At 36.6% G+C, this 25,549-nt stretch overlaps 1 protein-coding gene across 1 annotated transcript in view; it reads left to right on the top strand.

Annotated features, from left to right (window-relative positions):
- Nucleotides 1-25,549, top strand: part of EPB41L2 (erythrocyte membrane protein band 4.1 like 2) — a 268,113-nt gene that overhangs the window by 162,555 nt on the left and 80,009 nt on the right. Inside the window, exons 4-5 of the mRNA XM_044675431.1 lie at nt 7,665-7,707; nt 25,040-25,115. Of these exons, the coding sequence (XP_044531366.1) occupies nt 7,665-7,707; nt 25,040-25,115 (119 nt within the window). The remainder of the gene's footprint in view (nt 1-7,664; nt 7,708-25,039; nt 25,116-25,549) is intronic.

The raw sequence follows: 25,549 nt of genomic DNA, 5'->3' as shown, positions 1-25,549 counted from the left end.
TTTCTTTCTTTCTTTCTTTCTTTCTTTCTTTCTTTCTTTCTTTCTTTCTTTCTTTCTTTCTTTCTTTCTTTCTTTCTTTCTTTCTTTCTTTCTTCCTTCCTCCCTTCCTCCCTTCCTTCCTCCCTCCTTTCCTTTCCATCCCTCCCATCCTTCTATCTTAATTCTACCAACCTGTCTTTATATAATTTTCTTTTTACCTATTTGTCATTTATCTGTGAGTCTGTATCTCCCTTCCCTACTCCCAATAGAAACTGATGAAAGTTTTCTTTTCCCTTCCCCAATACTTAGTACAGTGCTTGACAACATAGTATGTGCTTAATAAATCATTATTGATTGATCCAGCAATTGAGAGGGTAGACTGATCCTTCCCCACAATCCCCTTCTGTCCTTGAAAAGTTGTAGTGCTTGGAAGCTTTCCATGGAAGAGAGTGGGATTTAAAAGGTGGTGGGAGTTAAATGAGCTAATTATTGGGGTTCCTTTCCTTAAGCCTGCTTTTTCTCATCAGGTGCCTTTCAGAGTATTTGACTTGTGGTTGTGTTTCTCCATCACTTCTTTAAGTCTGAACAGTCAACAGAATAATAAATCATGCCTTGAATTGTAGCACTTGAAGGTTTCTGAGATGTTAAATGGTTTCACTGAAAATTTAACTCTGGCAGGAGCTGGCTCCAGCAACAATCCTGGGAAGCTGAGCTAGCTCAGTCTTAATCAGACTCCTGGTAGCCCCACAAGAGATGATCATTAAGAGACCATGGAGAGGAATCGGCTTGGCAGCTTTTTAAATAAGTATCCTTTGTCATGCAGAAACATCACATAAATGGCACTAAAATATTGTTTCCTTCAGGGATAAGTGACTTAGTGTGAGCTGTAAAAGATGACACAGCCACGCTACCCCAATTCCCTGGACAATACAGCCAATCTTTCCTTGTCGGACAGTCTCCTGATCATTGATATCATCTGTGGAACTAGTATTTTTCCTTCACTACCCTATGTCTCACGGGTTTCTACAACATCAAACTGAGAGATTAGAAGAGTCTTTTCTCTAGGTCTGAAGAACCAATCTCTTTAATTTATTTTTGTTCTGTGTTACTTTTCGCCATCTCTGGGTTTCAGGTTTTTCATCTGGGAAATGAGAAGGTTTGACAAGATGATCTCTGGAGGTCCTTTCTAGCACTGTGGCTATACGGTCTAGGATGATGGATGTAGGAATAAATACTTATTTTCTCTTGGCCCCAACTCTTCCTCTCATTCATTTTTTCCCCCTGCAGTAGTTGTTACCTCCTCAGAATAAAATGCCCAGCCCATGGTCTTCCCTTTCTCCACCCCTTCAGGTCCAGGCTAAATCCTGAATGATGGTTTTCCCCCCTTCATTCTTGTGCACTCATCACAGCTTCCATTTATGAGCCAGCTGTTGTGCTGGTCTGCAGCTGCAGGGTGTGGAGAGTGAATGCTAAGCCCTCTTCTGAGGATACAATTTGAGCTGCTCTCTAACCCAGCACCAGGGCTCCCATTAGAGGCTAGCCCATTGACCTCTCACATTAGTAATGTAGGCAGCTGGGGAGCACAGAATAACAGAAAACTAGACTGAGTTCAATTGTGCGTTTATTAGGATTTTTCAAAAGTGGCTAATCTAATGTAGAAGGATGGATGATCTTTTATAACTTTTTACAAATATTCCCCCAAATGCTGTCCAGCTGATGTAAAGGCCAAATGGCTTCATAACATTACTCTTGTTTTCAAAGCATTCCCCACTCCCACCTCCCCCAAAAAAGTGAGAATGAATAAGTGTATGCCCTGGTGCTTTACTTTTGAAAGTTTAAGAGAATTAAAAATTTTTATTGCTTAAATTTTTTTGGCAACTGTATAAAGTTGTATTTAAACAGAAATCTCATGTATTACTAGAGGGCTAATTAAATATCATTTTGCTTTTCCCTTTAAAGCATAGGGTAGTGAAAGGATAAGATTCAGATTTTCAAAAAGAAAAAAAGACCAACATCTATCTAGTAAATAATTTCAGTGATATAGAGTATTAGAAATTATGGAAAATTTTAATCATTTAAATCACAAGATCCCATTTTTTGCTTTCAGAAACATCAACTTTCATTGCTATCCATGTTCTTAGATACAGTGCAACTTTTGTATTTACTTGTATAAGATAGTGTTAAAGAATATTTAACTGGATGTCAGAAGATCTTTGTTTTAGGTTGAGCTCTCTCTTCTGTGTCTTGGGAAGAGTCACCTACTAGTTTTCCTCATTTATGAAATGAATACACGAAATAAAATTATTTCCTTCCTTCCAAAATTCAGTTGATGACTCCTTGAGGGTAGCAGCTTATCTTCTCTTTATATTTTTATCCTCAGCATATAGCAGAATTTTTGGTTCTTTGATTATAGCTAATAACCTTTGGCATAGAATGCTGTACTAGCTATTATTTCAGATACTGAATAAGAGGAGTTCACCTTAATATGATTTTTCGTACTTAAAGCAGCTTATATTATAAAGAAAGAGAAAAAGGATCCTCAGGGGATAATATAGATACCAGTGAGGTGGAAGTATCTTTGTATTCTTCCTAGGTGGTGGTGACGGGGGAACACCAACCCCAATCACCCTTGCTAGTTGTTATTAATTTCCTCTTTCAATAAGTTGCCCAGGAAGGACCCAAAATGGTCAGGTGAATGGGTAACCCTTTCAGGTCCCACCTGGGGTTGGATCAATTATTAATATTGGGCTCTGATTAGCCTTGGATCACGTTGTTCATCTTGACTGCGTCTGCTCCCTCCCCAAAGGTCGTGATATAATGACCACTCAGGAAGGTACTTATTAAATACTTTATGATCTTAATTAGGGAAAGGATAATCAGGATACAGATTGGGTATTGGAGACCCTGTCAATCTAATAGTTATAATCTATAATCACTCAGGACTGGAGGCTATTGTCTCAGTAAAGCTGGAGCTATTGTTCCTCATAACTCCACTGGTTCAGCTTGGCCACTGCCAAACCAGAGAAGTGGCTGCCCCTCAGCTTTCTCTTATTATCAGTTTGGTGATGTGTTAGCCTTGACAGCCTTCAGGAAGTATTGAAATCCTACCACTCTCTTCTTCCCAGACCTCCCTTCCTCCCTTCACCACCCAGAGACCCAGAGACCTAAACATCTAGGGACCAAAGTCCAAATCAGAGAGAGAGAGAACCCCCTTTAGATGGCTGCTAGGGGTATTTTATATCCTCAGGCCAACCGACTTTTGCCCCTGGCTCAGGGCATCTGGGAACATTCTGATCTCTCCAAGTGCCTCCCTTGTCAATCAAGGTGAGACCAACATTTCTCAGGATTTGAATATAACACTTATTAAGGATTAGTAATAGTATAAATGTAGTTGCGGGTTTTTATTTTTTGTTTTTTTTTGCCTTTCCTAACTATTTTGGTTTCTTGTTGGGCACAGAGTTAAAACAAAAGAAATTAAATGCTCCTAAAGAATCATTTCCATTTATTTAGGGTAGCCTTTCTCCACACTAGGAATGTTTCTGTGTAGGTAACTTTATTGGTGCTGGTGACATTTTTCTTCCTTGGACAGAATGAGACACTCTGACAGAATCTTACTTTGGATTTCCTTTTTTAAAAAAGGTTCCATGCAGAACACTACACTGAAGTTGAACTTGTTGTGCAACATTTTATAACATAGATTTCCTAGAATATTTACTTAGCTCTAGTGCCTCATCCCGGTGAAATGACCTAGGTTCTCCATAGTTATGCCAACAGCACATATGCTTAGCAGACCCTACTGAGCTACAAGTCTCTCGCTCTCTGTTTGCTTTCTGAGGACCAGTCTAGGCCAGTTCAGAAAAACCTAATAGGTTATAAGATAATTTTTTGGGGGGTTCACAATCATATTTGAAGTCTTGAAATTATACACAGTAGCGATGGAAACCACATGGATGAAGTGTGATACATTTTAAAAATCTAAAATATTTTAGAAAGCATTCAGAAGTTAAAATCATTCCAACAGAATGTTTGGTCAGAAAACACTAACTTTTATAATCTAAATACAAATTTTAGTAAAAATATGGGCTTTAAATGGAAGCAAATATAGGTGTTTTCTTAAGAAAAAATCAAAATTTGAAAAGTAAAATTTTATTGACATCAGTAATGAAGCTGGCCAAGAGTTTTCAACATTCATGACTTTCCTCATCTGCTAGGAAGGGAGGGAGGAAGGGAAGGAGGAGGAAAGGAAAGAAGGATGGAAGAATAGATGGATAGATGAATATATTAAATCCCTGCTTTATGCCATGCATTTTGCTAAGTGCTTTGTAAGTGTTATCTCATTTGAGCTTCACTACAAACCCTGTAAGGTAGTTGCTTTTATTATTCTCATTTATCAGTTGAGGAAACTGAAGTTAAGTGACTTGCTCAGGGCCACACAGCTTGTAAATATCTGAGGAGAAAATTGAATTGTCTTTCTGACTGTAGGGCCCAACACTTGTTCATCCACATAATACTACTTAGTTACCATAACACAAGAAAAGAGAAGATCTATTCTGCTTCTTGTTTACATGTGTGATCATGGGCAAATCACTTAATTCTGGACTTTTTTCCCTCCTCTATAAAATGAGTTGATTGACTAAATAAACTCTGAAGTCTCTTTTAACCCTAATATGTAATCCTATGAACTGAAATTTTAGGTTGTCAATGGAATAAATTTTTTTGAAGTAGTCCCTGCCCAATGATGTATCTAATACTGTGAGAGATTCAAAAGAATAAGACTTCTTCCCCTGGATCCCCCATGCCCTCAGAGAGCTTATAACTTACCTGGGAAAACAAAGGTAATAGATGTGAAATAATATGAGAATAAGTGTGAAATGTAGTACTAGCGAAAGATGTGGGAAATAGCTTAGACCTATTATGGGACTTGAACTTGGCCTGGAAGGAAAACCTTTGGTTAAATAGAAGGGAGAAGGAAAGACATTCTTAGCAAGAAGGGATAGATAGATAGCATAGAGGTGAGAAGGAACACAGGATTTATGTTGACACAAGGTTAGAGTAGAAATTACATGATGTCATATAATGAGAAATAAATTTGTAACCAATATTGTGGGAGTAAGATCATGGGAAGCCTTAAAAGCTATAAAGAGAAGAATTTTTATTTGGTTCAATTAAGCAGCTTCTAAGCACTTAAATAACTTATAAATATTGGGCAGAGGAATAAATAATTCCATCTCTGTCTGGGTCCTATCCCGAGTTAAAGCATGCTTATCATTACTTGTCTGAACCATTGTAATAGTTTCCTTATTATTCTTGTTGCTGTCAGTGTCTCCCCTTCAAACCGGCTCAAAATAATCTTCTCTTCTGCCCCAACTCTCTCCTGTATGTAGGCCAAAACAGAGACTTCTCCACCTGACATGATCCTCTCCCAACCGCCTCCGGGCTGCCTTTCCATTATTTTTGCCCTTTGTGAACTCTCCATTCCAACCACACCAGCTCTCAAAACCCATCAGTTCATGCTTGACTTCCGTTGTATTTATGCAGGCTGTCACCTGAGGATGGAACACGTGCTCTCCCAGTCTCCTTTCTGACTTTAGCTAAGGGGGTGACATGGCTTCTGGGATCCTGCCTGGATTCCCCATGCACCCCTGCCCCCTACCTGTTAGAGTTCTCTTCTTCATTAGATGTTTCTAGAATTCTTGTTTTGATCCTTTTACTCCTTCACTCCCAGTTTTTAAAAATTATGGTACATGTTGCATTTCTCTACATTAGGTTAGCTGCTTGAGATAATGTTTTTTTTTTTTAAATCCTAATATTTAGCCATAGGTTTTAATAAATGTTGAACTGAATAGACCATGGGGAGAGAGGTCTCTAAATTCTGACAGAAATATTCCAAAAGTAAAAGGAAACAGTTTGGATATTGGAGGTGAGGTGTAGGGGACTTGATTTTAATTTAAGCTTGTTAAACTTGAGGTGATGGTGACCAGTCAATGTCATTTTGGCCCAATTCTCTGTCATAAAATATTTGGCCTTAAAAGAGGATACAATAAAGTATAGATGACTTTTAAGTAGTCGGACTGAAGGAGCAGAAGAAAGGAACCTATTAAGATTTTAAAATTCAGTTTATTTCAAACAGCCTATGTAAAGACAATGTAGGAAAATTTTCTGATATATTGTACTTGGACCTGGAATCAGGAACACATGGGTTTGCATCTGACCTCATATATATTTACTGTGTGGCCCAGAGAGGCAAGCTGTTCTTTTCTGGGATCTAATTTCTTCATCTGCATGATGGATATTATTATTACAAATAACACCTGCCTTACAGGATTATGTACAAAGTACATAAAATGATTTGCAAATCTTAAAAGTGCTATATTAATATTAGTAGTTATTCTTCCTCTTTCATAAGTATATGTTGTATTATGACAAAGACTAATATGAAAGAGAGCAGATGGAGCTCAATTTATGATTCTTAATATCATTTGACTGTAATCTTTATCTTAGAAATTGGTGCTCGTAACATCTACTCTATCACTATGCTTCATATGATCAAATCAAAATGTATGAGACCATTTGGAAGAAAATAGAACTCTATTCAAATAGGACATGGTATTTTAAATAGGATTTAATTGATTTATGATTACATGTTCATTATAGAAGAGACATTGTTGATTGACAATGAAGCTCCAAGTCAGGGAGACCTAGGTTTGAATCCCAACTCTGTGATGTATATTGGTACTCTTTCCCTGGGAAAATTGCTTAATTTCTATTTAACTCTAAGTTACCCTTAGAGGTAACTCAAAGATTCTAAGTTGCCAAGCAGTTTCAGGTCTTCATTTATTGTCCAAGTTTCCTTGGAAACTTCTTTGGAAGTTCCCTGTAGTGATGAAATCTTCAGTCTAAACCCAACCCTCCCCGCGCCCTTGCCCCACAACTATCTGTAGCATTGCTTTATAACTTTTTACTGTTTTTATGTGAAATTTTTCATAAAGCTGCATTGCTACTTATAAACTGATGCCATTCATTTCTAAACTAGCATGCTTTGTGTTAAAGGCAGATGTGTTAATCTACTCCCTCCAAAAAAATCAATGATTTATTTTTCTGTAGTTTGTCAGATAATGTTGTATTTTGTGACCTGCTTAGAGAGAGTTTGGGGAGACCACCTCCCTCCTTATCCTCTCATTAGACCTTCTATAACATGTAGCAAATCATATTTGTTTAATATTTTGTAACCATTAAGAATATTTTGTCAATTTCCTAGATAATAAATTCTCTTTGTGTATAAAGATAGGTGTTGTTTAGATGACATCTCTTCCCTAATACCTTACACAAGGCACTGTATAGTCATTTAATAAAACGTTCAAATGAACAAAACTGCAAAATTTAATTCATTCAAATCCCTGTATTTTCTATATGCTTAAATTTTATATCTAAGATAATTAGATAACATTGGAGGAACACAGTATAATTATGCAATTATGAATATAATATAATCAAGATTAAGCTGATGAGCAAAAGACTTCTGAATGATTTTTTATTCTTTTAACTTGTTTAATTCACCTTTACTTGAACTTTATCAAGAGATGCATATACATAGATAGCTCTGTGCTATGCTACTGTACCTTCCTTACTCCTTTTGCATTAGAATATCAAAGTACTAATTTAATTTTTTCTTTTTTTATTTAAAGAGCTGGCTGGATCCTTCTAAAGAAATCAAGAAGCAAGTTCGAAGTAAGTATTTAGACAAATATCAGTGGCAGAGTTATAAACTTCATCTTCATCAATATCTTACAACCTATAACAGTATATAAAGATCCAGGCAAGAATAGTTAATAAAATTATAAATGCCATCACATACCTCACTGCAGTAATAGGATAATCTTTTTTGTTCAGCATTGATACAATTTTCAAGATTTAAAATGCAAATTGCTATGCTTTATTACTGTAACTCTTAGCCTCTTTAAAGAAAGATACACATTCATATTTAATAATTGAATATAGATACCTCGCGGGAACTAGCCTTGTCTCTCGTATGGCAGAAGTGTAAAGTTGTGTTGGAGTGATTTAGGCAAAAGGAAGATGTATCGCATGCTGAAAGTTTAAACAAAAATCTTGTACCAGTATGTAAGCTTTAGGATTGGAATTGTTAAGACTCTGAGGCCAGCGTGAACAGTATTTTTGGTCTGCCTCCTACTATGGACTTTCATCAGCTGGGGGCCACACGGTCCCCTTGGCATCATGTTGAGCCTGCATCAGACCACGTGCACTCTCTCCTGCCCTTCTTCACTGGTTTTTGTGTTTGTAGGAACCACAGAGTGCTTCTCCAGTGAGGGCTCTTTATCCCTTATTGGCTTGTGGATTTCCCCTTCTCAGGGTGGTGGATGGGAGGCTGTTACCTGGGAATGAATGCCTTGTTCCTTGGAAAATCCAGGAAGGGTGAGGAGCTGTGAGGGACTGCTGTTTGGGGACCATCTCCTTGGACCCGATCCTTGAGAACTCAGCAGGGAGGAGGGGTGGACCAGGTGCCATAAGACATGTGTTTTACAGAGTCTCCAACTATGAAATACTCCCCATAGTCCTCTTCTTTTTCTACTTTTTCCATGTTCACGCCATCAAAATACACGAGCTTCACCCTCATTTTTCTTTTTCTACCTTTTTTGACCTTTACAACATTTTATTCTCTTTATATTTTTTCCTTCATTTCTCTTATTTTTCTGATTCTCTTCATCCTTCCCTTTTTCCTACTTTTCTCCTTACGTACTTTGTCTTACTTATTCCTTTCCTCACTTTCTCTTTCCCTTTCCCAATCCATTTTCCTTTCTCCTCCTTTTCCTGTATTTTATTTTTTTAGAGAAAGTTTGACTTGTGTCAGTTTGCATCTCACCCACCCATACCTCCGGGGAGCTTGGGACACATGTGGGCCACTCTCATTTGTACATCCCTGATCTACTCAGCTTTATTACAGCTCAGAATTCCAGCACCTGCTTCTCGCCCAAGAACAGCAATTCCTAGTGTGCACCGCTGTAGTGGGACTCCCCTCATTTTTATACAGATGCCTCTGTCTCTTTTCGTTCTCATAACCACTTTCTTGGCTTTGGACACACTGGACCAACAATCCATATGGGACTAGCACTTATAGACATCCATAGACATTGGGTGATCTGTGGTTGGGTCTCAGAAGAGGGTCAGTCCAGGGCTGTGTGTGTGTGAGAATGAGTGTGTGCGTGTGAGAGTGAGTGCATGCACACATGGGGATTTTCTACGTAGAGTCAATAATAGACAGCCCTGAGGGAGAAGGCCCAGGATGGAATCTTGGGCAGCTACTCACAGGTAGTGGCTGTACTCTGGATTATGGTCAAGCAAAAGGCACTTAGAAGATTGGTCAGAGATGTAGGAGAAGAGTGAGGAGAACCTCTTACAAAGGCGATGCTACCCAGAGGAGGGTGCTCGAGAATGGCAAAGGCTACAGAGCAGTCAGAAAATGTAAGAATTAAAATTGAGACTAGCCTTAAATTAACAAAGTTTATTAAAATTACTTGGCTAGGTAAAAGATGAGAAATAGCTAGAAAGAGAGAGATTTAAAGGGTGCTTTCCTTATTGCTCCATTTAGCTTGTGGATGCCATAAGGGCCCCTAACCACACTCACAAGGCAATCTAGTCAGCAACAAACTCAGAATAGAAGAGCCCAGATTTTGCTCTTGCCTCAGTTTGTCAACCTATTCTCTGCCCACTAACTCTCACATGTAACATCTTAAGAACCAACCGTGGCTCTTTATTTTATCTGTGCAGCCCAGGGGAAATCACCCTGCCCCAGGTCTCGTGACTCTTGATTCCATGGCTGCCTTTTTCTGACTGCCATTCTGTCCTCGTCACCTACTCTACCCACTGATTTCCCTCACACAGTCCTCTCTTCCAGGCCCCACTCCAGGGACATGTTGTCAAAAGGGGGAAAGGTAATTCCCTTTTCCCAGAAGGATGGTGGTTAAGATGCCCATTAGATTTGGCAGTTAAGATCATTGACGCTTGGTGACACCATGGATACAGTCCTGGACCTGAAGTCAGATGTGGCCTCAGACACTTCTTAGCTATGTGATCTTAGGCTAGTCACTTAACCTCAAGGTCTTCATCTGTACTTTGAGGTGATCACTGTACCTACAGCCAGGGTATTATGAGAATAGAATGAGACAATATTTGTGAAGCACTTTGCCAGCCTTATAGTACTATGTAAGTGCTATAAATTAGAGTAGATTCAGGGAAATTAGATCAGAAGCATATAGAGGAGAAAGAATAGAAGATAAAGAAGTGAGCATTAATTGTGTTCTCAAGTTTAAGTAAGAATAAAGGACACAAATAGAGGGGATAATAGAGGGAGAGGGAGAGGGAGAGGGAGAGAGAGATTTCCTAGTGTCCCAAGTCAGAATTGTTTTGGGAGTTGTTTTTTTTCCCAGTTTTATTCAACACATGATTTAGAGTAAGGGCCTTATTCTTTTACCAATCATGTCTTACCAGAGTTTGGTAAGGTAAGACAGTAAGGCATAACTGGTAGTAGGACAAAGAAGCAAGAAATCTAAGTATAGGGGATAGTGTGGAGTTGGGCTGATTCATTAAATGACTGAGATAGAGAGGGGAGGTGAATATACCTATACAGAATTGTTGCCATGGGAGAGAACTAAGAGGTAGAGAGAATAAAAGGCACGCTGTCCATGAAAAACAGGATTATAAGAATTAGGGAAAAGAAGGAATGATAAAAGATTATGATCAGATGAATGAATTTTAGGGTTCATGAGCATAGAACTTGTGGGTGATGATAAGATCAAGGTTATAGCCATCTCTGTATTGTTATATTAAAGATTTGGAAAGTTTGGATGTTTGAGGGAAAATCAGTACGATTATTGGAGTCTGTTAGTATAAGGGCAGTAGTTGGTGAGGAGAGAGAGACTGTCAGTGGGGCACAGTGAGTATGAGTTATAGTAGATGGCCATTGAGATTGCTTCCAATTCTTGAGAGTCTGTGTTTCTTGTGGGCTGGTTTTTGGCTCTCATTTGGATTATTTTTGTATGTCATACATTTCAGAGTTTTAGGTTTTCCATATCTTGGAAGGCTAGATTCTTTTTGATTATGAACTGCTTTTTTATATTCTAGTTGCTATTGAAGTGTTCTAAAAGTTATTTTTAAGACTTTTTGCCCTTGTGGCTTGGCAAGAATAAAGAAAGTAAGAAATAGGATTTGACTTATTTCAAATAAATTTTGTGCCAGTTCTTTAAGTGATATTCTGAGCTGTCAGAATCATGAAACCCAAGGAGAAATAGAGTATGTATGTTAACTTTCATTTCCTGCTTGTTTTGAAATCTGTATTGAAAAACTGCCCTTTATCCTTTGCCCAGCTTCTATCATCACTAATGAAAATATTTTTTATTTAGTAGACAAGTAATAAAGGTAAGTATATAAATTTTTGAAAGAAAGAAGAGTTGACACTCTGCTTATTCATGTTATTTAAATGTGTTGATGGCTGCTTTCTTATATTGGTATATTAATTTAACCACAGCGTATATGTTTGCATGTACTTATACAAATATATGTTCTGGTTTGTTTATATGCACATTAAAATAACAGTTCAGGAATGTGAGAGCTTTCAGCTCAGTAAGGCATAAGAAATTCCTCTTGACTTGGAAATAAATTCTAAAAAAAGTAAGTAAATTCCCTGGTCTAAATATGGCTTTATGAACATGTTTACAAAAGATTTAGGCTTGTGATTAAACCCTGGAATCTATCAGACAAGGGTTAAGTGTCTTGCTAACTTTTGTGGAGTCAGCAGAAGATTAGGGATTAATTGTCAGTGTGAGAAGACTGAGGTCACACATTGTTGTTTAATACTTATTTATAACTTCCAAGTTGAAGAAATCCTTAGAATACAAGCTATGTGGACTTCACTGAGTTTTTTTGTTTGTTTGTTTGTTTTTTGTTTTTTTGTTTTAATTACCTAGTGATAGAGATTTTGAGAATAGTGTAGAGAACCTACTGCCCCTGCAACACTAATAAGCTGGTTTCTCTAATTATCTAGGCTTTCAGGTTTGTCTCCATTGATTTCTCTTCTTCTCTCCCTTATTGCAGTTCAGTAGCCATCATTTGTTGGTTCTCAGGTATTCCCTCATATTCCTTTGAGCTTTAGCAATCACCTCAGTTTGTATGACTTTATCTGCAATAAGGGGTTTGCTTTAGATAAACCTGAAAGATCCTTCTGTCCTTGTACTGGGATTCCAGATCTTTATTCCAGGTTTTGCCTTCTCTCTTGAACTCCAGCTCCAATATTCCATTCACCTACTGGATTTTTTTTTTTTTATGTGATCTCCTATAATGTCTTCATTCTCCGTGTATCTAAAATTGAATGAATCCTTTATGCATCACTATTCATATATTCATATCTCTACTGTTCAAAACACACAGACTGATTCTCCTTCTCTCTTTCCCTTGTCTGTAAATCACTAAAGCTTGTCAGTTCAACCTTTGTAATCACAGAAATTTTTTTTTTCCCTTTCTATTCTTACCACTAGTATCCTAGTCTAAGGTTTATTACTTTGTCTGATTTATCACATAATTCTTATAGGTATTTTCTTTGACTCAAGTCTTTAATCTCTGTTATTGGGTCCTCTTGTCCAACACAAAATAGATGAAAATATCACTTTCTTCATTTAAAAAAACTTTTAAATGGTTTCCTATAGTACATATGAAAAGTGTTCAGAACCTAACTAACCCATCATTGGAAACCTTTCATATCTGATCCTACTTACTATACAAATCCCTTAAAGGGCATTTTATAAAAATGGCAACAATCAATTAGGTATCCTCATGACACTCAGCAAGACTGTTTACCTAGTACAAAGAAAATCCTTTAAGAGTAGGGACGGTTTTATCTTTGTCATGCTTGACAAAGATAAGGTCCAAATCAGGATCCTCTGACTCCGAATCGCATCATTTCCCCACTGCACTGTGTGCTTGTTTCCTCACTGTCTCTCATGGGAGTTTGTATATAATTTGTTAATAAATGTTTATCTAATGTAATTGTTGAATTGAATAATATTAGAATAGAGACCAGAAGAGAGAGGGACAGTCATCTCATTACTTAGCTGAACTATGAACTTTATTGAATCCATTATAAAAAAATTAAGAATTTGTTACTGAAGACTTTTAGGGAAAAAGCTTCAATGACCTGCCTGTAACTATCTGTATGTATTTGTATATGTCTGTGTATATTATGTAGAACTGTTTCATTGGCCTTCATATGTATAATGTAAAAAATACAGATGGGTGTAAATGTGATACTAATAATAATATCTAGATATTTGATTATATACACATATAATAATCACACCACTTTTTACATTCTGATCATGTTCTAATTCGTGTCCAAGTTCCTTGTGTCTGTCTTTTCTCTCCAATGAGTCATGGTTTGCCTGGGGGCAGGGATTGTGCCTCATCCGTGTTTGTAAGATCCTCTGAGCCAAGCATAGTACTTACATAGTGGACTTTTAATAAATGTTTGTTGAAACGAATAAATATAAAAGGCAGTGACAGAGAAATGGCCCTCTGCCAACCCCATATCTACATAGTGGTGCATTTTGTTTCCTATTGGCACTATTACCATTTCATACAGATGGAAATCTCAGAAGCCCAGATACAAAATATACAGTAAATTGTGTTCAGAAAACTTATAATCTTTGCTTTTTATAATGGGATTTCTGGATTTTTAAAAGGAACCTAATGGGATTAGCATGTAAAATGTGTTTTAAAATCAATTTTAATCTAATAAGGGAATTTATAGTCCAGTGCTTTCATTTTACATGTGTGAAAATTGAGGCAGAGAAGTTAAATATATTTATTTATTAAATTAAATATATTTATATATTAAATTTATTTATTTAGTGAGGCATCTAGTATTTGAACCCTTTTAACTCATCCAGATATTTTGAAAGGTCATCCCCAAAGCTGTTTTTCAGCAATACATCCAACATCTACCAGGTGGAACTTAGGACAAGATCAAAGCCTTAGGCAAGGTTTGAAAAATGCATCCCCTTTGAATTACTAGCCTTATAACATTCTAGGGGCTTTTCACAAGATTAAAAGTTCATATATCCCTTCTGTCTCATTCCCCATTCATTATACATTTTTGAGTAATGTGCTGCCTTGACTTACCACCCCCAGCAGTCCCCCACTCCAGCTCCATTTTCCCAGTTTCCTTGACTACCCTTGGCCTAACTAGTCAAAACAAGGAAATGAGTAGAATTAGGAATAGCATTGCTTAGTTGGTGTGTGTGTGTGTGTGTGTGTGTGTGTGTGTGTGTGTGTGTGTGTGTGTGTGTGTCCTCTGTATGTTCTCTGCACTCCCCCCTCTTCCCTCCACCCCCTCAATTCTAGATAGTTACTAGTTCAGTAACATTATCTTTACTGGGGTGAAAATTGCCAATATTCTTTTTTAAATGTCAGTCTAAAAATTCACAATTCTGAGGATTATCTTTTTTTTTTTTTTTGCAGACTTTGAATATTCTGGTCTTATCTCATTAACACTAGTGGAATTTTTGTTTAAATTCTTTCCTACCAAAATTGTTTTCCATCCTAGAGCTAAAAGAATAAATAAATAAGAGGGATATTGTTGTGAGGACCAAATGATCTGGGATGATGTCTGTATATGGAACATGAATACTGAGCATGAGCTAGGTGTGGTTGATAGCGTTGCCCTTAAATTTAGGAAGATCTGATTTTGAACCTAGCCTCAGACACTAGCTATGACACTGAGGACTTAAATGTTCCAACATTCAGTTTCCTTATCTGTAAAATGGGGATAAAATACCATCTCTCTCAAAAGTTGCTAGGATAAAATGAGATTGTATAAAGTGCTTTGCAATTAATGTGCTAGCTAAATGTCAGCTCTTATTGGTAGTTCATGAGGACAGGAACTGTTTTTATTTTGTCTTTGTGTCTCTAATACTCATCATGGTGCCTGGCACATGAGAGACACAATAAATGCTTGTTGAATTGAATTGAAATATAGATATGGAATGCAGGACAGATCACGCCATTGCAATCTAACTGTAATCTACTGTTGCATAGTTGGTGGTACAAAGACAAACTAAAGGAAAATAATGAATGATTAAAGAAATATGGACAGGGAAACATTAAGTTCATGAAGAGTTTGAAAAAAAAGCAAAATCATACAGAAGTGTTAAATTTCATCTTGGGATCAGCCTTGTTACTACCTAAGAGAAAATATTTTAGTTGTTTAGGAGTGTACTGAACTTTTAAAATATCTTTCTCCTTATTTTTGATCTCATCTTTAATTCACATACTATTACAGATCTGGGAGCCCAACTATTAAAATGACCTATAAATAGTAGAAAGACACAAACTAACCTTTATGTGTCTCAGACAGTGACCCTCCAGTATGGAGAGGATGAATCTGACTCCCCAGTAGGGATGCCATGAATCATGCTAATTGTACAATCTTGGGTTTTGCTCTCTCCCCTCATTAAGAATGTATCTTATGTTGCTTCTGAAGTATTTTTGAAGTAATAAGAAGCCTCAATAAAATGCTGGACCTTTCTAAAGTCTGACTAATATATGTAGGAGAGCCCTGTCAGGAGCAAAATTTTTTCTAGAACAAATCATCTGTCCTTCAAGATACTCACAATGTCATTATTTTCATGTACTCTCCCATTTTAACTCTCTAACAATCAACCTTTAAACATTTGTTGTATTACTGTAGGCAGAGTAAATTTTGGAAACTTTCCTCATATTCCTTCTAGAAATATTTCCTCAATGAACCAAATCACTCCCATCTTTTTAATATCAATATTTTAATTGTGATTATTGACACTGTTATCTCAAGAATTAAAAATTAATATTGAACAAACAGGGAAGATGTGATGAATATGTGCAGCCCATGGCACCAAATAAAAATAATAAACTGACTTAAGTTCAGACACTTGATTGACATATTAGCCCATTACAGTCCAGAATTCATGAGCTTCAAGAATTACATTAGTTTTACCCTTGGAATTATACCATAATTCTTGCACAATTCTTAGAACTGTTGGATCTAGCTGTTTTCTGATGACCCAAAAGCCTGAAAAAAAGAACAGGAAATGTGTCCTCCCATCTAAGAAATTTTTCCTAGTTGTATATGGGTGGTCCTTATAGGCAACAACTTTTTAACTTAGTGTTAAATTTTTTTAAAGCGTTAGTAACTAATTGATGTAATTGAAATAGTTTTTCTAATAAATGTGCCACAACACAACTAAATGAAGGCTTTCTGGTTATTGAAAAAGGCTGTTCTATTTCATGGACTCTCATTATGTTCTAATTCAAAAAACTAAGATTCTTTCCAGGAATGTGGCTTATGGGGAAAACAAGGCATGGATTTATAATCCAGCATCTTTAGTGAAAGGGAGAAGAACAACCTCTTTAAAGCCTCTTTCTTCATGTGATTTTCAAGTCTGTGTAGACATGATTCATCTATTGAAAATATCAACTTGTTTCCAGTCTGGAGTTTGCTTAGGAAGAAACATTCTTTAATGAATTACCCTTTAATTCTCTATTAAAGACAAGATTCTTTAGATGAGAGAGGCCCAATGATTAGGAATAATGACACTGGAATTTCAGTGAATGAAATGAACAAATTCCATTTCAGTCTAAGAGCTCAAGTTTACTCTGATGTGTAAATGTGACAAAAAAGCAATTGCATTCTTTGTGGAAGAGCTCCATCAGTGAAACTGATAAAGGGGAGCAAATATAGAAAATGCATGTTTTTGTTTAGTTCGAGATCATATATTGTTATCTTTATCCTTTTTATTTTTTAATTTAATTTTTTTATTTTTTGGTTCTGACAGCAGCCTTTTTAGCTCCTCTCAACTAGTCATAGTTCGGGTTTAAGCATGCATCCATCCAGATTTCATAGATTGAGATTTAATTTACAGCATAGAAAAATATGTTGTTTTTATCCCTCCATACTTTTTTCATTTTGTTATAACTGGATTCTAAATTCACTTTTTCTATTACATTTTTTCATTTTGATACTTGCTTAAAAAAATCCAATCTTGTGAAGGAGAGGAAGGGTAGGGTTGCTCCCTTGAAGGCTGTGGCTGTTGTTTGATGAGGCAAGGAGATTGTGTTCCTAGCCATTATTTGGGTTTTGCAGGCCAATGTTTACAGAATAGCTGTTTCATTTTGATCTTACATTCCCTTAAAGCAATGATGGGCAATCTTTTGAGCTTGGTGTGCCAAAATTTGCCAAAAAAACAAGCACAACTCGTATGGTATGTCACTTCAAGAAAAAAGCCATAATTTTGTGATATTTGTAGTTTAAATAACAAAAATATATAATTATAATATATAACTGTATTTAATAAACAAAAATAGGTAAATTAATATAGGTAGAATTGTCATCTATAGAGCACAGAGTGTCTATACTACACTACAGCAAATGTTTCATCCTTGGCATGTGGCCCCATACTTCATGCATGTCATCGAAAATGGCTATGCGTGTCAGTGCTGACACGTGTCATAGGTTTGCCATCACCGCCTTAAAGGTGCTCTGGCCTTCTGAGAGAGCAGATGTGATTCTGCCTCAATGACAAAAGGGAAAGGAAACCTAGGGGCTTTGGACTCTTTTACCTGCATGCAGTAGTGATGTCTATACTGGAAATTGTGTTTGGTAACTTGGTGAATTACCAGGAAACAGATTTAAGGGGTCCAGTGTGGGGCAAGAATAGCAGTGGAAAGGATCTAGTCTGTTAGCCCTAAAAGAGCAAGACAGCAATGGCTTAGATTTTTAGACAAGAAAGAGAACTTGGACATGATCCAGTACAACCTTTTCTTTGTCAGTAAGGAAGTGTAGAGAACCCAGTAAGGTGGAAGTGACTGAACTAGAACCAAAATCAGAAATCTGGTGCTGGAAGGGACCTCAGAAGCTATCTAGTTCATCCCTCCCCATTTTATAGAGAGGAAATCAAATGTGCTCAAGGTTCACATAGGGATTAGGAGGAGAAGAAAATATGAACCCAGCTCATTTGACTCCAGAACCTTTTAAACTACACTTCTTTATATTCTCTATATATACCTAGATTTATATATGTAGATATAAATTATAGATATAGGTATATGCAGATTATAGATATACATAGAATATTGTAAGGATATACTTCATTGAACATATATACTTTATACTACTATATATACTATATTTCTATAGACTATATTATATGCAGTATATGTGCTTTATACTACAGATTATATACTTCATATGTAGTATATGTGTTTTGTACTATACTTCTCATACTATGAGTGTCTCTGCCCATACTATATTTCAACCATTTATGATATCTTATTATTTTGATAATGGCATTAGGGAATTAAAATCACTGCCTCACATTTTGAAGGATTCTGCTTAGCATTTATTTGCAAAGTGCTATATTATATTCCATCTCCTTCCATTATTCTCCCCAAGAAGATATTTTACTGCCTAAATTGGAGAAATACTAGATCTCTGCTGGAACTGCTGACCTGGCAGAAATTGTATTTATGGTTTGGTAAGAATAATTGAAAACAGTGTGTGTGTGGGAAACACTTAAGACTTATTTCTTAAAAGTTGAATTTGAGATAAGAGAACAGTACACATATGGGGAGAAGAAAAGTATACACAGTATGATCCTACACAAACTCAGTGAAATATATCAAGGGGAATTAACTTAAAAAGAAAAGCTGGCTTTATATTTAACCTTAAAGGGATTAAAAAAAAATTCCCACCCTATTCCCAACCAATTTCCATAGGAATAGAATTCAAGATAGTCATTAGACCTATGATTCCACTTGTATTTGGGGGCTCTCAGGTGAAGAAAGTCCTTATATTAATGCAGATCAGTACCTTCTTTTACAGTTTTAACAGTCATATACAAAGTTGTTCATAGCAGAGATATCAGAAATAACACCAACAACACTCTTGAATGCCTCCCAACCAGATTAAAATTTAACCAAATTTAACAATTAGCATAATAAATAAAAATGTAGTAAAACATGGATAAGGCTAATATGTGGTTTTCTAAGTCAGTATGTACCTGTACAGTACTGAGAAGTTAAGGGATTTGCCTAGTCTCTGCTGTGTTCGTCTACAAAGATGCTTAATTAATTCTCAGAATATTTTTATCACTTGATTAATTCACTAACATTAAATATGGTGAACTGGCACATTGAAAGTAAGAAATGAAGAAAGATTTGCATGTTTAGAGCTTCATAGGCTCCATGATCATATTTTAATAACTCATTCACCCAATGAAAGTCAAGATTAAATTGGAACTATTAATTTCTCTAGACTAGTCATTAAAGAAATGATCTACTGTTGAAGATAAGAAAGAGCTTTAGGACTGCTCCTGTGTTTTTTAGATAAATAAAGGGCCTACTTTAATGAAAAGATGAGAATGATTGGGGAGTTGCAACATTTTTTAAATAAAAGGATGCATCTGAAGTTTGGGGTGCTTAAAGCTACTGTAGAGAACAAATAGGTTTCATTAATCCTCTTGTCATTCTGTTTCATTCAATTAATTTTATTAGTAAACATTTTAATCATAATTAATATCAAAGTAAATGTTTGTTCAGTCCCTGTCTGAATTATTATGAAGTTACAGTTGTTGAAAGAGAAGTTAATGAGGCTTTACTGTATATAACTTTTGAAACACGTTTTATGTGTTAAGTATAAAGGTATGCTGACATCATTTTTCTAATTATGAGATGATTGCATATTTAAGGAGCATTTTTATACCAGTAAGTCACTTTTAAGTTTGTTCTGTTCTGTTCTGTTTTATTTATTTAGAAAAACCCTTCTTCCACCAAGGAGCCAATACACAGAAGTTAAGGGTTTAAAAAAAAACACAAAAAAACCCCAAACCACTTACTTTCTGTCTTAGAATTAATACTATGTATTGGTTCCAAGGCAGAAGGGAGAGGTAAGGGCTAGGCAATGGGGGTTAAGTGACTTGCCCAGGGTCACATAACTAGGAAGTATCTGAGGCCAGATTTGAATCTAGGATCTACTATCTCTAGGCCTGGCTCTCAATCCACTGAACCACCTAGCTCCCTCTACCTCCCTCCCTCCCTCCCTGCCAATTTTAAGTTTTAGACTCATCTGCTTGATACCTGGTAGGTTTTTGATTTTCAGCTCTGATTGATTATCAATGGACACTTTTCAAGCAGGGATGGATGTTTTCTTTAGAGCATGTCTTCTATGCTGCTACAGTCATCTATTACCTTCTACTCTGAGTAAAAGTTCTCTGTAATATCTCTGATAGGGAGACATCTAACCTGCACTCAAAAGATTTCTAGTCGTGAGTGACTTGTTGCTGTGCCTCCTACACACACAGCCCATTCCACTTTTGGACAACACTAATGATTAGGAAGGAGTACTTAGGTGGTACAGTGTCCCAGGCCTGGAATCAAGAAGACCTGGATTCAAATATGCCCTCACATGCCTACTGGATTTATAACCTTAGGCAGATCACTTAACCCTGCTTGCCTTAGTTTCCTTATCTGTAAAATGAGCTAGAGAAGGACGTGGCAAATCACTTCTGTATCTTTGCCAAGAAAAACCCAGAAAGGGGTCATGAAGAGTCAGACATGACTGAAAAATGACTAAACAACAACAATGATTAGGAAATGCTGCCGTATATAATGAACTGAAATTTCTAACCATTGTGCATAGTTCTGCTAACAAACACCCCATTAGAATGTCAATTCTTTGAGAATAAGAAAATTTTTGACTTTCTGTTGTGCTGAGCACACACAGTGTCTGGTAACTATTAAGTACTTAGGGAATGTTTTTTGATTGACTGAAATTTGTTACTACTCTTCAAAAACTGACTTTCCTTATCCTTCCTCTCTGATGCTTGAAAAAAAACCTTCCCATTGTCTTCGAGGAAAGCTCCTGAACTATCAAATCTGAGTGGCTCTTGCTCTGCCTTTATTCCACTCATTGCAATGTAGTCAGCACACACTTACATTCTAATCGGTACCTGATCACTTTAACTTTCCATCTCATTTCCAGATTGCTACCCTTCCCATGATAGCTGACCTGCTCCTCAGTGTCATCTTTATTCTTATGCTCGTGGCTTCTTTTCTAAACTGTGGCTAGTTTTTCTACTTGGCTATTACTCAACTCACAAAATCACCCTCTCTGTTTAATCACTCTCATTTTCCTCTGCTCCCCCATTCATATTTTAACTTTCTGAGGTGTATTGAGCAATTCTTTTGTTGACAAGTGATGTCAGAATTGGCACCTCTTGTTGAATTTCTGATTATGCTTGATGCTTGTATTTCATAATTTTCTCCTCCAGCCTTTATGATTCTTGATCATTCTGGAGCTTTTAGACTTCTGGTTTCTCTTTAAGATATTTTCTTCTCCATTTAATTATATGATAGTTATTCTCATGGCAACCCCTTATCTCTACTGCTTCTCTCCTCTTTCCTTTACTAGTTCCTCAACTGCCCCTCCTTTATTTTTTTTTAAATTTTATTTAAAAAAAAAAACACCTTATCTTCCACCTTGGAATCAATACTAAGTATTGATTCAAAGGCAGAAGAATGGTAAGGGCTAGGTAGTGGGATTTAAGTGATTTGCCCAAGATCACACAGCTATGAAGTATCTGAGCAGACTGGAACTCATGGCTTCCAATTTCCCTCTAGCTGCCCCATACCTCCCCTCCTTTAAATGTGTATCTTCTTTCCTTGACTTTTTAATTCTTTCTACACTCAATTTCCCATGGCAAAGTCATCTATTTCTATGAGGGATGGGGGCCTTATTGCTGGGACACAAAATCCTAGGTCTCAAGCTTCAAGGAAAATGAGAGGCTATATTTAGTTCAACTTCTTTTTTACAGATGGGGAAATGGGGCTAGGGAGGTAAAGGGACTTGCGTCCTGGTCATGCTGGGAGTAATAGAGCAAAGATTTGAAACTAGGGCTTCTCACTTCAAAGTCAGTGTTACCAAACCCCAGTTACCATAAACAGTATCTCTAGCACTGAATTCTTTGATACCTGCATGACTCACCTGTGTTTTGAACTTGAGGATCTGTAACTGAACTTTCATTCAATTCCCACCCCAACTGTTTATCCTCCCCCTCTCCCTTCTTGTCTTTCTCTTGATATGACCATTACCTTCCCCATAACTCAAACTATGGGACCTTGGAGACATGGCACCTAGAATAGAGGACCTAGGGTCAAATTCCACCTTCCTGTCACTATTTGAGTTATTTTAGGAAAATATAACTTCCATGGACCTTTATCTCCTTATCTTTAAAATAAGGCTATTTATTTTAAATAAGATCCTTTCCAAATCTAAAGATTTGGAAATCTTAAGATTGGAAACCTTAAGATCCCTTCCAAATCTAAACCTGTAATCTATGAACCTTTATGAGAGTTTATTCTCTCTCATTATTTCTCCCCAAAACATGTAATAATTTGCCAAGCCCTAGCACAAGATTGCAGATTTATTTTTTTTATCTTTTATTCCAATAACAAATGTATGCACAGGTTTTCCAAAATTACATGATTCATTTTTTTCTCTCTCCCTCTTCTCTTCCCTCTCCAGGAGTTGACAAGAATTTCCACATGTGTTATTACTCAAAACATATTTCCATATTACTCATTTTTGTAAGAGAATAAACTTATAAAACCAAACCCCCAAATCATATACTACCCAAATAAACAATTGATAAATCATGTGTTTTCAAGATTGCAGATTTTAGAACTTGAAGGAAACTTAGAAGACATGCTCTTTTCTAATTTCCTCATTTTACAAATGAAGAACTAGACCTAGAAAAAGGTCACATAAGTAATTAATGACAAAACTAGGTCTTGAACCCAAGTACTCTGACTCAAAATCTTGCCTTATTTTCACTATACAACATTGCCCCCTTCTACTTGCTCTTTGTTGATTCTACCTTAGCAATTTGTCTTGCATCTTCTTTGCATTTCCATTGTAACCACCATAATTTTGATGCTTCTAACCTAGCCATTTAGAATATTGAAATATAGCAGTTTGAGTATAATTAGTTATCTACTTTGATCAGGTTACTTCTGCAACAGGAAAAGGTATGAATAATAATTTTAATCTTGATGATGTTCCCTTCTCCAAACATTTTTCATAGCTCATTGGATGAGTTTTTGCATTTATTCCCATTGAACTTAAGTGTTTTAACTTCTGCCTTAGATTCTTCTGTTGCCCCTATTTCTGTCTCTCTGTTGTTTCTCTTGTATATTCTTTGCTGGTCTTAAATATACATGGGGAGGGGATTCCCAAAGGTTCTTGGACCTTTGGTAGACTTTTTACACATATTGCTTATTGGCAGACACATTGACTTTTTTGATGTCAGCTATCTTTATGCAGATAAATCTCTGTGAGTTTCTGTCTATGCCTACCATCCACCCTAACACCAATAATTCATTCCAGCATGACATCAGGAAGCTCCTACTATCAGGATGAAAGGAGTGTAAATGTTTCTCCTCCCCCCACTTACTGCCTGTTTTAATTTCCTTTACTCTTCAAGTTGTCTTTGATGTTAACCTTGGGAGTGTGGGAGGATGGACAGTGGAGGGCAGAGGAAATAGATTGAATAAGGGAAGATTGAAGGGATTCCTTTTATCCAAATACCCTCAGCTAAAGTTCTTGGATGGGCCTCACATAGACACTGCAGTGGAATTTTTTCCCCCCATAAAGGAAAATCATCTAGCCCTTGAGCACAATTCTTAATATCAGTGGGATGTTTTTGAATATCTATTTACTGTAGAGATATTAAGAGGTAAAGAAACTATCACAAATGATATCCAAATTCAGGACTTGACCCCTCACTCTTTGTCTTTATGACATAGTTTGTGATTCCTTTCTTTCATGTGGACTTTAAAAATGTAAGAAATCGACTATCTAAAGTTGGTCCAAGTGGTGGCCAGCCACTGTTAGTTTTCCATGAATTGTAGCACCTTCCTCTCTTGTCCTTCATGATCTTGGCTAGTGATTCCCAAAGTGGGCACCACCGACCCCTGGTGGGTGCTGCAGCGATCGGGGGGGGGGGCGATGATGGCCACAGGTGCATTTGGGGGTGGTGGCGAATAACTCTAAGGGGGTGGTGATAGTATGTGACGGGGGCGCTAAGTAATATTTTTTCTGGAAAGGGGGGAGTGGTAGGCCAAAAATTTGGGAACCACTGGTCTTGGCTATAGTCATGTACTTCATAATGTCACCCCTTCCTAAGTTTCCAGTCATCTTATATAACTGCCTTCTACAATACTGCATTTTCTGATATAGGTCTGGCCTCCTGGCTCTTCCTTACATGAGAAACACCATTTTCCAAATATGGACATTTTCTCATACCTAGAGTTCTCTCTTTCATCTGAATCACCAGATCTCCTTGGCTTCTTTCAAATCCCAACTAAAATCAGATGGGTGGATGGATTGATGCAAAAATAGATACATGGATAGATAGATAGGTAGGTAGATGGGATGAATGGATAGGTGGATGGATGGATGAGTGGATGGATGGATGGATAGATAGATGATCCGTCTGGATATATGTATATACATGTTTATGCATGTGTGTCTATATGCATGAGTGTAAGTACACACATCTGTTTGTGTATCTACTTATTTCCATTTTATCTCCCCAATTGGACTGAGTTCTTTGAAAACAGACTTCTTATTTTCTTTGCTTTTCTTTGTATTTCCAGTGCCTGACACACACACAGAAGGTACTTAATAAATTAATGTCTTACACAAGAAGGTACTTAAATCTATGCCTGACACACATTAGTAGTCACCTAACACAGTTATTAATGAGATTATTCCATGCATTACTGTTGTTTCTTGTTTGAACATTTTTGTAAATGATTCTTATATTTTGGCTACATTTTTAAAAATTGTATTGAGAACTGACTATTTTTAAAGAGAATGTTTGCCTTTTTTCTTTAGAAGTCATGAAAGGAAGTTTGTCATTTTGTTTACATTGTGAATAAACTTGTTATTTAATCATTACAGATCTTCCTTGGATATTCACCTTTAATGTGAAATTTTATCCTCCTGATCCTTCCCAACTGACCGAAGACATCACCAGGTACTAGCTTTTTGAATAAATTTCACTTTCAAACTAAAAGAATAACAGTGTTCAATTCTGTGCTTTAGAGAAATGGGAATCTTTTCAGGAGAAATTTTAAAAAGACAACCTTTTATCCCTTTTATGAAGAGATTTCTTTGAACATAAAAAATAACATCTTGAGACCTTAGAAAACAACTTTTCCTTTTTTCATAACTATACTTTATTCTTTCCTTTGCTACATAGTATTATAGTATTATTGTTCATTAATATTCAGAGATGATGTTGCTGATAATGTGGTTTCTTTTTTTCTTTCTTTTTTTTTTTTTAAAACCCTTAACTTCTGTGTTTTGGCTCCTTGGTGGTAAAAAGGTGGGCAATGGGGGTCAAGTGACTTGCCCAGGGTCACACAGCTGGGAAGTGTCTGAGGCTGGATTTGAACCTAGGACCTCCTG

The sequence above is a fragment of the Gracilinanus agilis genome, chromosome 4 (genome assembly GCF_016433145.1).
Source record: "Gracilinanus agilis isolate LMUSP501 chromosome 4, AgileGrace, whole genome shotgun sequence".
Lineage (NCBI taxonomy): Eukaryota > Metazoa > Chordata > Mammalia > Didelphimorphia > Didelphidae > Gracilinanus > Gracilinanus agilis.
Note: the sequence above shows the minus strand (reverse complement) of the source record. Positions and strands in the feature narration are given on the sequence as shown.